At 48.3% G+C, this 14,341-nt stretch overlaps 1 protein-coding gene across 1 annotated transcript in view; it reads left to right on the forward strand.

The window, feature by feature from the left end:
• The window catches only part of LOC121587937 (irregular chiasm C-roughest protein-like), a 68,948-nt gene extending 60,722 nt beyond the window's left edge, over positions 1-8,226 (forward strand). Inside the window, 7 exon segments of the mRNA XM_041905306.1 lie at positions 771-1,091; positions 1,093-1,360; positions 3,012-3,541; positions 3,635-4,420; positions 4,501-4,784; positions 4,897-5,138; positions 5,299-8,226. Coding sequence (XP_041761240.1) covers positions 954-1,091; positions 1,093-1,360; positions 3,012-3,541; positions 3,635-4,420; positions 4,501-4,784; positions 4,897-5,138; positions 5,299-5,726 — 2,676 coding nt within the window. The 5' untranslated portion in view covers positions 771-953 and the 3' untranslated portion in view covers positions 5,727-8,226.
• The last annotated feature ends 6,115 nt before the right edge of the window (positions 8,227-14,341 follow it).

Raw genomic sequence — 14,341 nt, forward strand, 5'->3', positions numbered from 1 at the left:
CACTTTCAATCAGATCGAAAAGAACGAAGGGAACGAAGCGGGTACGAACGGATCGGAACGGTGCTGTGCGAGTGTGCCTCCGTAGAGGATTACCTTTTGCATCCCTTGCTCCCTCTGTCTCTCTCTCTCTCTCTCTCTCTCTCTCTCTCTCTCTCTCTCTCTCTCTCTCTCTCTCTCTCTCTCTGGCCTCTACAGGCTACTTCCTCGCACGCCAGATAATTGTTGGGCTCTTCCACCGTGCACACTTTTCGTGGATTGGTGCCAGCGGAGTGGAAGAGATTGTCTTTTTGTTTGATTTTTGGTTGTATTTTTTGTGTGTTTGGTTCGTCTCCCCGATGAGAAATTGAATCATCTCACCTCATCTTAGCGGCAGCAAAAAACTACGAAACGGAAAATCAATCTTGCTGCCTACGGGTCCGATTTGTATCGGCGGGCGGGAATTGCCTGCCTACCGAGGGTGGTAGCGTGGGGAGACTATTATCGCCCCTTCCCCATCGGTACGTGTGCGCACACACAGGTAAACGGGCCATCACAATCATCTATCGCTGTCTGCTTGTGGGGAAACACACACACACACACATACTCTATTGTTATTGCCACCGAAATGAAACCCATGATGGCGGTTTGATGATGGGTGGTTTTCCCTTCATTTTTTATTTATTTTTTTTGGCGGCGTAAAATTAACTTCATTGCCCAAGGGGGGGGTTATCGCTTCGATCGCGGAAATACTAATCTACTTTTTTACATCTTTTTGTTCTGTTTTGTTGCAGGTCCCGACTGGTACACAGCTGTACTGAAGCACTCGGAGATGCATCGGGGCCGGTAGCCGACGCGACTGCGACGCGACCTGCCGACCAAGACGACCGACGATCGAGCGCAGACACAGCAGCAGCAGGGAGCCTGCTTTGCGATAATCAACAAATAAACAAACCACACACAAAAAATATAGAAAAATGGCGAACGGAAGCCTGCGGTTTACGGTGCTAGTGTACGGCACGTTCGCGCTGCTCCTCTCCCGGACGGTGGTGCTTACCACGGCCAGTGCCGGCAGCAGCAGCAGCAGTAGTAGTGGTGGTGGTGGTGGTGGTGGGTGGAGTGCAAAAGTTTGCGATGGAACCGCAGAACCAGACGGCAATAGTGGGGTCGCGGGTGACGCTACCGTGCCGGGTCGAGTCGAAGGTGGGCCAGCTCCAGTGGACGAAGGACGACTTCGGGCTCGGGTGGCACCGGAACCTGAGCGGCTTCGACCGCTACTCGATGGTCGGGAGCGACGAGGAGGGCGACTACTCGCTCGAGATCTACCCGCTGATGCTGGACGACGAGGCACGGTACCAGTGCCAGGTGGGCCGCGGAAAGGATGGTAAGTGTTTAGCGAGCGGAGAAGTGATCTACTCAGCAGCGTGAGTTACCCTCTGAGTGTATGAGTTAGTGGGGCTCAAATGTTTAACTCACTCACTAAGAGTCATCAAAAAGTACTAGGAGCTAGTTACTAGTAGTCACTGAGAGCTAAATCACTCAATCGATAATGAGTGATGGAAAGAGTTCTTGCACTCACTCAAGTTTTTAGCGCAATATTTCAAAATTTCAGCCTAAAATCACTTAACTCACTGAAAAATAATGTTTTACAGTGAACGATTTACTATTAGGTACGGAGATCTAAGCAATTCCTCGAAGGTAAACTCTCCAAAGAGTTATTTGACCCATGATTGTTTAATTCACTCTGAGCGAACGTTTAACAATCACTCATTTCGGGGGAAACCTCAAAAGAATGATTTAACTTAAGAATAATTTGACAATGAAAGAGTCCCTTTCGAGTATCATTCCTCGTGATTTAACGCTCAAAAGAGATATGTAACTCATAGAATATCTTGGAGGGAGTGATGGCATGAACAGTTAAATCAGATTTTGAAACTCAATTCCAAAATGAATTCTCACTCAAAGCATTTTAGCTGCTAGGGAACATTAAAAGTGAAATAACTCATGAAGATACTACTCTTTACCCCAATTTTACCTCACTAATGATATAATTATCTGTCAGCGAGTTACTGTATGATAAGAAGAGTAACATATCGCGAATCAATCAATGAAAAAGATGGTAAACTCACAGTACATACAGGGTTTTTCAATTGAGTTTAGACTAGCTGCATACTTTTTTTTTGAATAGTCGTAATAGATTCATAACTAGCATCCTCTATTTTTGATTGCGAGCAATGGAGTAATTGATTTCAGCAGGTCCCTGCATGACGGTCTAAGAGCGTCGCGTTTATAACACCCGGGATGACAGATCGACTTGAATAATAATCTGTGGATAATATTTAATTTTATCCGTCAACTGGTTTAAAGCATTTGTTTTACTGCTATATATCGTCCACAAAACAAGAGATATTTTATCTGATAGGTTTTCGGTGCTATTGTTTGGATTTTATGAATGCACACTACAACACAAAAGCACTTATCGGCTGAATTGAAATATGCAGTAGTGGACCCACAGGCATAACCTAACCATAAGCTAGATTGAGCAAGTTTTTCAGAGTGACCATATGTAGTTCTATTGAATTTTGATCGAATATCGGTTTACAATTGAGCACACTAAAACTCAAATTTTCTAACCTTAAATCAAAGATTTTTCTAAGTATTAATCATTTAATCAAAAAATTAGACTTTAATGAATTTTATGTGTGAATGAAGAGTTATTACCGAAAATTACTGAATTTGCTTCAGATTTCCTACCTATAACCTCTAAAAGCAATCTGGTCACTCTGCCCCAGCAACCGTCCTGCTGCAATCAATTGCTCCTAGTCAATAATCAATTGCTCGCAATCAAAAATAGAGGATACTAGTCAAGAATCTATTGCGACTATTCATAAAAAGTATGCTGTCAGTCTAAACACAATTGGAAATGCGTGTAAAAATCTCGATGAGTGAGCTGAGCTGAGTGTCAATTTGTGAGCTGAGCTGAGTGACAACACTAGCTGACATACACTTTCCTTATACCGTACCCTCTCCTGCAGGTACTCCCGGCATTAGGTCGAGCTTCGCCACGCTGACAGTATTAGTTCCGCCGGAACCGCCAAAAATAGTGCAGGGTGACTTTCTGGTCACGACCGAGGACAGGGAGATTGAGCTCGAGTGTGTGTCGGTCGGCGGCAAACCGGCGGCCGAGATTACCTGGATCGACGGGCACGGCACGGTGCTGACCAAGGGCATCGAGTACGTGAAGGAACCGATGGGCGATACCGGCCGCTTCACCGCGAAATCGATCCTGAAGCTGACGCCGAAGAAGGAGCACCACAACACGTCCTTCACCTGCCAGGCGCAGAACACGGCCGACCGGACGTACCGGTCGGTGCGGCTCAAGCTGGAGGTGAAGTACGCGCCGAAGGTCAGCGTGAGCGTCGTCGGAGGCGCACTGGCCGGCGGTCGCATTCCGGAAGGGGCCGAGGTGCGGCTGTCGTGCCGGGCCGACGCGAACCCGGCCGACGTCACCTACCGATGGTACAAGGCGGACGAGCCGATCGTGGGCGACTACACGACGGAACTGGTAAGTGATCATCGGGCACAGAGCGTGAAGCTGTCAGGCGCACGCGTCAGTACTGAGTGCAACGCTTTCATTTCCCAAAACCAACACCAACAGGTCATACACAACGTCTCGAAGGAGTACCACGACGCGGTGATCAAGTGCGAGGTGCACAACGCGGTCGGCAAGAGCGAGGAGAGCGAAATCCTCGACATCAGCTACGGGCCGACGTTCCGCACCCGGCCCCAGTCGGTCGAGACGGACCTCGACCGGAAGGTGACGCTGGCCTGCGACGTGGACGGCAACCCGCCGCCCGAGATCCTCTGGGTGCACGAGGAGTCCGGCCGGATCGTGTCCAGCAGCGCGAACATCACGCTGATGGCGACGCGCGAAACGGCCGGCCGGTACAGCTGCAAGGCGAGCGTGCGCGGCTTCCCGGACATCGAGGCGACGGCGGCGGTCCAGCTCAAGGGCCCGCCGACGATCCGGTCGCCCCGCCAGCAGTACGGCTCGGTGAACGACAACTCGCAGATCCAGTGCGACGCGGTCGCGATCCCGAAGGCGAAGCAGGTGATCTGGACGTACAACGGGCTGGAGGTGAGCGGCGAGAACGAGCACACGATACTGGAGAACCACTCGCCCGAGGGCGTCCGGTCCACGCTGATCATACCGAAGAGCAAGCGGCAGCACTTCGGCGTGTACAACTGCACCGTGCTGAACGAGTACGGCAGCGACTCGCTGGAGATACAGTTCGCACCGATGGAGTCGTCGTCGCTGCCGGTCGTCATCATACTGATCGTGGCGGTCGTGTTCATCACGTTCGTGCTGGTGCTGGTGGTGAGCCTGTGCTGCTGCGAGCGCAAGGGCAACAAGAAGCTGCCACCGGCGGACGTCATTACGGATGTAAGTTGGGGGGGAAACGGCGGCGCAGGAAAACTGTGTTACTTATATATTTACTTTTTCTTCTTTTTGCCGCAAAGCAGCATTACATGACGGAAAAGACGTGCAAGGAGAGCGACCGGTCGTCCAACGTGAGCGACCTGAAGATAGACCGCGACCACGAGTACTCCGAAACCTGCTCCGGCACGGACAGTATCGCGACCCGGCTGGCAATGAACATGATGGGCTCGTCGAGCGGCGGCAGCAACAATAGCGGTGGTGGAGGAGGAGTAGGAGGAGTAGGAGGAGGAGGAGTGGTCAGTGGAGGTGGTGGCGGCGGTGGTGGTGTACCGCTAGCCGGCCCGGTTCGCATTCCCAACGACTATCGGTAAGCTTGCCTTTTTTTTGTAAAAAACGATACAATGCGATGCACATTGCATACCATTCGGGCGGTATTTATTGAGCGTCTTTGTTTCGTTCTTTTTTCTTCCACTCTCCAGCTACTCGGGTGACTATTCCGACGGCATTGGCTCGACGCTGCAGGCGAAAATTGGGCAAAGCAATGGTGGGTACGTGCCGTACGTCGACTACGCCCAGGACTACAACCTGCCGATGCACATATCGAGCAACGGGCAGCTGCCGAACGGCAACCTAAGCCTGACGCGGAACCGTGAGCTGCGGCAGGACAATGGGCTGCCCAGCATCCAGAGCGGCATGGGTTCGCTGTCGGCCGGTTTGATGAGTAAGTCTTTTTGTTTGTTTTTTTTTTTTTTCTACTTCTGCTGGTGTTTTATTGTACCTTTGCTCCAAAAACAAAAGTAGCATTACAAGCGTCTTAGGATACACAAACTCACCACCTGTATCTTCAACCTTAATCTCTTCGCTATGAAAAAAAACAACAGATACATCCCTGATGAACGCCCCGAGCATAGATCCGCGGTACAGCGCAACGTACGGCAATCCGTACCTGCGCAGCAGCAGCACCCATCTGCCCCCGCTGCCCCCGCCCAGCACGGCCAACCCGGCGATGACGCCGGCGCCGCCACCGTACAGTGCCGGCCGGCATCCGACCAGCGCCCTGCTGATGGGCGTCAACATGGGCGTCAACTCGGGCAGCGTCATCGGCATCGGCTCGAGCCTGACCAGCCCGGAATCGATCCGGTCGACCAGTGCCGGCAGCAGCGACCCGGCCGGCACCGCGGCCCAGCAGCAGCAGCAGCAGCAGGGCGGCCAGGTGGCCGCCGGACAGACGGGCAGCCCGGCCCCGGGCCAGTTCATACTGCCCGCGAACGGGGACATACGCAAGGGGGCGCTGGCGACCCACGTCTAGCGGGGCGGCGGTTCCGCACCACCCCACCCACCACCGAGCCATCGAGCGTGCAAAGCGGCGGCCCCGCACCCGTCTCCTTCCATCGTTTCCTCGCGCTCCTCGCTCCCGCGCCAAGCCAAAACCCGCCCCCACAATCTCAATCGCCCTCAGCCTCACACACTGTGCTGCTTTGCGGGCTTGCAGCCATCTAGGGGCATCCGTGTCTCCATGTGTAGGATAGGTATTTTTTATTTTAATTTTCGTTTCCTCATGAGTGGATAAGAGAGGGTGTGTGAATGTGTGTGAATGATTTTATCAATGCTTGGAACCAGCCCACGACACACACACGAACATACACGCGTGGCCATTAGATCATATTGGCCAGAAGTAATCAATCGTAGGCTGTAAATGCGCCCGTGTGCAATGCTTGCATTAAGAGATCGTCCACAAACTACGTAATGCCAAAAACGAAAAATTTGTTACGTTGTTTATGGATGGGCCCCTAATCGCTACCAGATAGCGAAAAAAGGTCTAATTTTGTGGGCAAAAACAAAGCAAAACACACGCACATTGGAGTAGCTTTCCCACGCCATACTCCCCAGCCAAACGAACGTGACGGCATTTGGAAGAGATGCTTAATGTTTCAATGTCTGCTTTTAGGCCCCCCCCGGTGCTGGGGCGACTGTATGCAGCTTCGTTTTGTATCCGCCCCCGCTCCCTGTCACCCCGCTCATTCCAACTGCCTAGGATGTAATGGAGGTGTGTGGAGCGTGTCATACAGACATACGTACATATAAAAAAAAAACACACACACACACACACACACACAAACACCCAAAGACAAAATTGACATGTGCAGCAGCAGCAGCACCGTTTGATCGTTTAACGTTTGTTTCGCTATGTTTTGATTCAAAATGTGTGGCCTTATTAAGTGGAGAAAGCAAAAATGTACGAAACAGGACAAAAAACCAAAAACACACTACAAACAACAAAAGAAAGTTTTTTAAAAACAATTACACGAACCACACAACCACGGTGACACGGTGAGCATACAAGCGGAAGAAGGTAGCCAATTGCTGGTAAAAGGATTTTATTAAAGCTCGTCTACTTATAGCTTAAATACGACAATGAGCGTGCGAGTGTATACTTGCGTGTGCATACGTGTGTGTGTGTGTGTGTGTGTGTGTGTGTGTGTGTGTGCATATATACAAATATACTCGGAGTGGTTATATAGCGATATACACGCAGCTTGCCGTGTTGCTTACGAATGTGCGCGCAAGCTGCTTTAGCACGATTTGCTGTTAAACCATCCCTCTCCTCCTCTTCCTCCTTCGCCCTCCCTCTTTTCACGAGCGCAAAAGATGTTCGCAGGCCAGCAAAGGTTAGACACAATTTTAGACTAGCAAAACAAAACACTTTCCATCAAAAGGTACGGAAAAAGGGGGCAGCCAAACGAAAAGCTCGCTGCACTGGGATGGTTAGAGCGCACGCTAGCTTTAGCTTGAAAAAGTACACATGTTTTGGCTGAATTCGGAACGGGGGTAAAGAGTTTAGTACATTATAACGCCTTTTTTCCTAAAAAAACCCCAAACCATGAATCGTCATGAAACAAACAAACAAACGCGAGGCACGAGCGGTGGTGGATTATTGGACGAGAGGAAAACAAACCGAAAGCCATACAGGCTGATGCATGCTGGTGCTTGTGGTCGTATATGTGTGTGTGTGTGTTTGTGTGACGTCATATTGGCAAAGGAATTCGAAAGGAGACGACAACAACAAAAACCAAACTAAGCAGCTTAAAATAATTCTTTCTCCGTTTTTGGCAACCATATGTGTGTTGGTGTGTGTGTGTGTGAGTGCCGTTTGTGAATGTGTGAGAGTGTGTGTGTGTCGCACCAGCTGCGATGCACGCGCGCGCGGTTGAGCACATTTTTTGCGTTGTTGTTGTTGTTGTTGTTACGTGCACTGCACGTTTGCCTACCTTGCAGGCGCTTCGGACTGCACGCAACACCACTTTCCCGCTTTGCACCTTGCTTCCACCATACTGCTGTATCCATTTGCTTGGTTTAACAAAGACACACACACGCACATGCACACTGAGACATAAAGTGTGCTTTGGGACGGCGGCACAGCGAAGAAGCCGAACGGAGCACATTCGAGAGGAAAGCAAACAAACAAAAACCGTACATTGGTAGCGAGGCGATTGGTTTTTCCTTTCCTAATTTGCTTGCGCAGGGGGTGGCAAGGGGGTCTGGCTGGCCTGTGGCCCCGAGAGAATGCATCATGTGAGAATATACCAAATTGTTTTTTTTTTAATATGTGTATAGCGATTAATTTTTAGCCAAGCAGCGGTCGCAGCGGCTCGCCTCGTGGCCGCTTCTTATTAGGTTTAGCTCGTCTTCGCTAAGATTTCATTTAGGCCCCCTTCAGCCGGTGCTTAGAATTGAAGGAGAAGATAGGAGGGGTAATAGAAGCGAAAATCAAGAGAGAGAGAGAGAGAGAGAGAGAGAGAGAGAGAGAAGAAAAAAACAATCTACTCGCGTAAGAATAGAACATAGCACGTAAGTACTCGCAGAAGCAACGTAAACACAAACTCCAGCGAGAGCGAGAGAGAGATTGAGAGAGTGAGGGAAGTAGGGGAAAGCATGGAGTAGCAAGATGAGGCTACCTTCTTTCCCTCACCCACTTTCCGCCCTTTCTCGCTTAGGCCATTCGACTGAAATTCGTATCGTTTTTATGGAGGCGCCCATTTGCATTACAGTAGGCGACGAACCCCTCACCCCGGTTGACCTAGCGTCTCATTGCATTAAAAAAAAAAAAACAAAAAAAAAAACAAACCAACAAACAGAATTGTCCCAACAGTGCATCGTTCAAACTCATTCAAGCAGTAGGCAGTAAGTACTTAATCGGTAAGACGAATCTTGGTGCCCAAACCTTGCAGCTTGGAACGCGGAACACACACATACATATATCTTAGTAGCTAAGCGTGATGCTAGTAAAAACAAAAACAAAAGGGAATGCAGCAAACACGCGCAGAGTAGTCACGTGGAGGACAATTGTACGCCAGTAAGAGGGAATAGAGAGAGAGAGAGAGAGAGGGAAATTTGCATCCAATCTATCGATAATTTGTACATACACACAGATAAAAAGCGCATACGAAATCGTTATACTTTTTCTTTTTGTTCATGTATTATAAAGCGTATAGGTTTATATATATATATACATACAAACACACAGACACACAGACATGCATCCATATTAAAAATACAACTAGAGCTATATATACAAATAGAAATTATGCTTATAGATAGAAGAAGAAAAAAAGAGGAAAGAGCAACACTCGACTGTATTATAAACATATTTTTAACCTTCATCTTCCCTCCCCGACTCCCCTGCCCCTGCCCATCCCCTCGCTCATGTTGTCATCTCGCTCTCCGATTCGGGAAGGGGAAAGTGGTGCTATAATTACCGTCATTATAGCATCGCAAGCAACACTGCTCGGCTTACAGCCCTCCCCTAACCTTCCCATCCAGCCCAACTCATCCCCATCAGTGGAGCGGGGAGGGGAGAAGGGCAGGGAGGGAAACACGTTATAGCTTAATTGTAAAGGGATCGCAGGTCTGAGCAGCTGCGGCCACGCGCAAGATAGATTCAAGTCGGCGGCAAAGCGAGCGCCCTCGAGCTCCTTTCCGATCGCCTCCGCCCACGCCCTGCCACCCTATCCCGCCCACCACCCTTCCCCGTTTGGAGCGAAACAAAAAAAAACACTCAAAAAGTATGTGAACAAAACTGTCAATTTGTACATAGTATGGAATTCTTTACTATAGCAGTTAAGTATTTGAAAGTCAATTGAATCTCATTTAAATAAACGAAACAGATTTTAAAAACTGACAGCGCTGCCTTCCGCTTTCGCTTCCTTTCACCGTCCGAAAACAAAAGAACGCGTACGCACGCCACGAGGGTAACTGGGGGACGCGAGTGCGAGGAGAGAGGAGTCAATTTGAATGCAAATGGTTTGCATTTTCTTCGTTCTTCGCTCGCGAGCCGGTGTGCAAAAAAAAAAAAAAAAACGTCGCTTCGTGTCGCCGCGTTCGATGCGCTTTCCCGTCCCGGTGGGGTGGTGGCGGTGGCGGGACGGTACACGATATAAATTCACCCGGTGCGATGATACACAAAAATCTACCGCCACCGAAGCCCTTCTGCCCCTGCGTGCGAGTCCTTGCAGTGGCACTGGCGACGGCGGCAAACGAGTTGTAGTTGCAATGCTTTTCTTTTTGGCTCTTCGCTCTTCGCTCTTTCTTTCGCCCGTCTTTCACGAGCCTTGCTGGAAGCTCCTGCCGGAAAACGCGCGAAAGCGCTGCGAGCATGAATAATGAAACGAGTCGCACGGTTTCGGTGCAGGCCAGGTTTTGGCCTTTTCTTCTTGCATTCTTTGCCCGCTTTTGCTTCCACGACGGTGCGACAGTGGTGGACAACTTGCTGCTGAAGTAGTGTTTTTTTTAATGGAGGAAGAGTCGTTTTGTATGAATTTTTTTATGTATTTTTTCCTTAATATTCCTACTTATTTTAACTCATTTTGCGAGTACAAAAGGAGTTCAAGAGTGTCTTCATCAAAAAAAATGAAATTAAAAGTCTAGTTTTACATTTTCCCAGCGCTCAATTCTGATTTGCCTCCTTTAATCTCTTATTTGTATCAACAAATTATAAAAATAGCAAATTGCATACTTTTAGGCGCTTCGAAAATTCGCTAATTGGTAATATTGATTGAATTCCAAAAATGGATTAAAATGTTCTGGTATAATTGATGCTTTGATTAGAATGTTCAGGTATAGTTGAAAAGCTTTTTTATTGTATCTTGCTATTTGCATAACTTGAAGCATGCTGCTAGCTCAAATATAAGTCAACGATGGGTGATTAATGGGCAGATGGATTGTGTACGCTTGCTGGCAGCGACTTTAGATGTACATTTTCGACGTTGTTTTCTAATATTGTTTTTTCATTTCGCAAAGCGTAAAATAAGTTGAATTTGTGTAACAGAAAGCATTCATCGAGGCGCATACAGAACACGATGAATTAACAAAAAAAGTGCCTACCTTTAGGCGGCTATTACATGCCATAAAACATACAATATTTAAGCATACCTTTAGGCGCTTTTCGACTGTTCACTGAGGTTGACAATCACTGTCGGGGCTGTCTTGATTTTTCCACCATTTGCAACGAATTTCTATGCCAGCCAGGAATGTCGCTCATCCATTCAGTCGCGGATATATTTTTCATTGCTGCTTTTCCAACGTGGTTTCCCTTCAGTTGTACCTGCATTCTCTCTCTCTCTCTCTCTCTCTCTCTCTCTCTCTCTCTCTCTCTCACACACACACACACTTGCTCTCTCTCTCTTGCTACCGGGCATCAGCAAGGAGCTTGCAGTGACGAATACATTTCCGATCCGATTGTTCCTACTTACCGGTCTGTCCCGCTGTTGTGCCCCGAGTGAGTTAATTGAAAAACTAATCCCCACTTTGCTGCCACTTCTGAGCAGCCACAATCAATAAAAGGCATCCGTCTGCCCGCTTTCAACTGTCAACTGTTGCCAGCAGCCTGTGTGTCCCTCTGTGCGTAGTTTTTGGAACTGCCTCCCCCCCCCCCCCCCCAGCCTAATTGCCCGCTGCCCGCCAGCAGGGCTAAAAGCAGGGCCGGCCGAAACGAAACGAAACTGTTTCCGTGTCCGAACGACGTACGACGTAAACAAACGCATTAATACTTCATAAATAGTCGGCGTTCATTAATAAATTATGCAGCGGGTGGAAGGGGGGGGGGAGGATGCTGAGCGCCGGCCACTGGACACTCGGGTCGGGCGCGCCGGTCCAGTGTGACCGAAGCTGTTGCATCCGCAAAGCAACCGATGACGAGCAGTGCTGTCTACGAGCGTGTGTGTGTGTGGTTGGGATGGAGGAAAGTTCGATTTTCCGTAGTGATTGTCCTGCTGACGGTCATTATTATCGTCCTTATCGTGTCCGCCCGTGTGGGGCTGCGTCTCGTGCGGCCGGGAAGCAAAAGGGCAGCAAGGGCAGAAACGCCTCCAGAGCTTCGCATTCAGCCAAGACAGCAACTTCAATTAGCAGTGGCTGTGTCCGGCCGTAGTCGTACACCGCCCGTTTCCCGCAGTGCCCGCAGTCCCGCCGGCACCATTCCGCCTCACCAGCGCCATCAACAACTCCCAGCGGTATATCACCGACAATAATAAACTGCCTGGGCCTACTTGGGCCCGCCGGCTCGTTCCGTAGACGCTACCTCTGCACACAGCAATACACACGTACACAGATAGACAGCGAGAGAGAGAGAGAGAGAGAGAGAGAGAGAGAGGAGAGAGAGAGAGAGAGAGAGAGAGAGAGAGAGAAAGACAAAGGGAGCCCTGAAACGTGTAAGGCTCGTCAAGGCGGCAAATTGCGCCGGGCCGTCCCGTACAATGGGTCGGGCCGTGTGAATGCCAACATGATATGTCCTTGTCGACGCACTGGAAATCATTCATTGATGGACACCGTCGCTGTGCTCTGTGCCCGGGCATTGCATCACAATGGGCGAACGTTTTGCATCTGGTCCCGGGGGGGTTTCGCTTCCGGGGGTAGCAGCTCGGCTGCTGTCTTGAGATGCGGCGAGCGCCGAGCAGGACAAAACAAGCCGGCCAAGGTTGTTGCTCGCTGTCCGGTACACTTTTATCTGGCAGCACGTATGGGCTGACGAGTCGATTTTTTTTTTGTTCTTACCAGCATACTGATTCGCAACTGAAGCACAGTAAAGCTAAGCGTGTGGTTATAATTATATGTAAAGCTTTTGTAATTGCGCCAGCATGCGATTTTTGTTACCGGTTGCTGATTGGTTAGCCTATCATTCAGGCGCTGGAGTAGTATTTGCAGATCTTTCTGCCTACCTTCAGGCGCTCCGGACTCACACAACAATAACCCAAGTCTTGTTTGTCTTTGTTGCTGCAGACGAATTGTTTGTTTGACAAGGCAGACAAGTCATCAAACTCGTTAGCAGCAAGGTGCCACGACGCTAAAAGTCTATCACGCTGAAAGGCATGCTCCATTTTGGTGCATTTATTTAGTTATGCAGTCATTTGAGCGCTAAAAAAAGCCATAAAGGTCGCTTTTTCAACTGTACCTCCATTACATGTGTTCAGAACGCCTGAAGGTATGCAATATGGTGCTTTTAATTATATTTTATGGTAAAGCAAGTCATTTTCCTCTGGGCGTAATAATTAAACGCCTAAAAGTATGCAAAGAAACGCTATGGAGTATTTATTGGCAATCGTAATAGAAATGTAATTGATAATCGATAAAAAATAATACAAAATTAAGAGAAAAACGCTTCTTGCCATTCAATACCAATATATCTACAAATAATTGAAGCAACATGCGCCTGTATGTATGCAATATGTAGTTATTTTATAAGGTTTGTTCTTTGCACTTTTGTCTGTTTCACGAGTTTTGCTAAGCAATTTATGCTACTGTTCCGAACGCATCAAAATTTAAACTAACATTAACATTCACAAGTAAAATTTAAAAATCGAAAAGTGGACAAAGTACACAATTTATGAAACTCTACAAGAGCGTGGGCTCCTTAGTAAGCGTGGTAAGACAAAAAAAACGGCATATTCACCCAACGATATCTCACAGACCTCATCAGCTCAAAACGTGAAAAAAAGTGGCAATAAAACCAAGCGTCACATTACAAACGGGTTAACCGCTAGCGTCTTTTTCGCAAAATGATTAACATTCGACCGGGTGGCCCGGTATATTGCCCGGAAAAATCCTGGACTGAGAGAGAAAGAGAGAGGGAGAGAGAGAGAGTGAGAAAAAGAGAAAGAAAGAAGGATTGAATACCCGGGCACTCTGTTATCCGATTCGCAAAGCATAAAATATGACACTGCATCGAGCATTAGCATCGGTACCTCATTAGCATGCCGATTATGTGTGTGTGTGTGTGTGTGTGTGTGTGTGTGTGTGTGTGTGTGTGTGTGTGTGAGTTTGAGTGTGAATTTGTGGACGCCTGCATTCAAAGTTCGATGAAGGCGCTCCCACACACGCTGGCGCTCCACTTCGCCCAAATCGTTTGCGAATCCCTAATTGAAATACATGTGTTTTGTGCCCGCAGAGATGCAATCGGTAGTGTTGGGCAGTGTTGGGAGATTCAGGATTCGAAGATTCAAGCCCTAGAAAGATTCGATCGGATCAGGATCCCATTTGTAGGATCTGAATCCCTAAAAGATTCCTTTGCGATTGGGACTTTATTGCGATTCGATTGGGATTCTTATTGGGAATGGGATTGCGATTCGACTGGGATTGGAATTGCGGTACGGTTGGGAATCTGATTGCAATTGGGAAGTTATAGTTAAATAAATTATTTAATTTGATATTTAATGAACGTCCGCGTACCTTGGGGACCTGTACTAATTATGATGTAAGTACTGAAAAGTTAAATAATTTGTTAAAAAAAAAGTTAAATAATAATTTGGAGTAAAACAGCCTCCAAGATTCGAATCCCTTCTGATATTCATTTTCCCATCACTAGTGCTGGGTAGAGTAGGGATAGGAAGGGTAGAAGCCCGGGAGCGAATGATCGAACTAAAAACTCTCAAC

The sequence above is a fragment of the Anopheles merus genome, chromosome X (assembly GCF_017562075.2).
Source record: "Anopheles merus strain MAF chromosome X, AmerM5.1, whole genome shotgun sequence".
Lineage (NCBI taxonomy): Eukaryota > Metazoa > Arthropoda > Insecta > Diptera > Culicidae > Anopheles > Anopheles merus.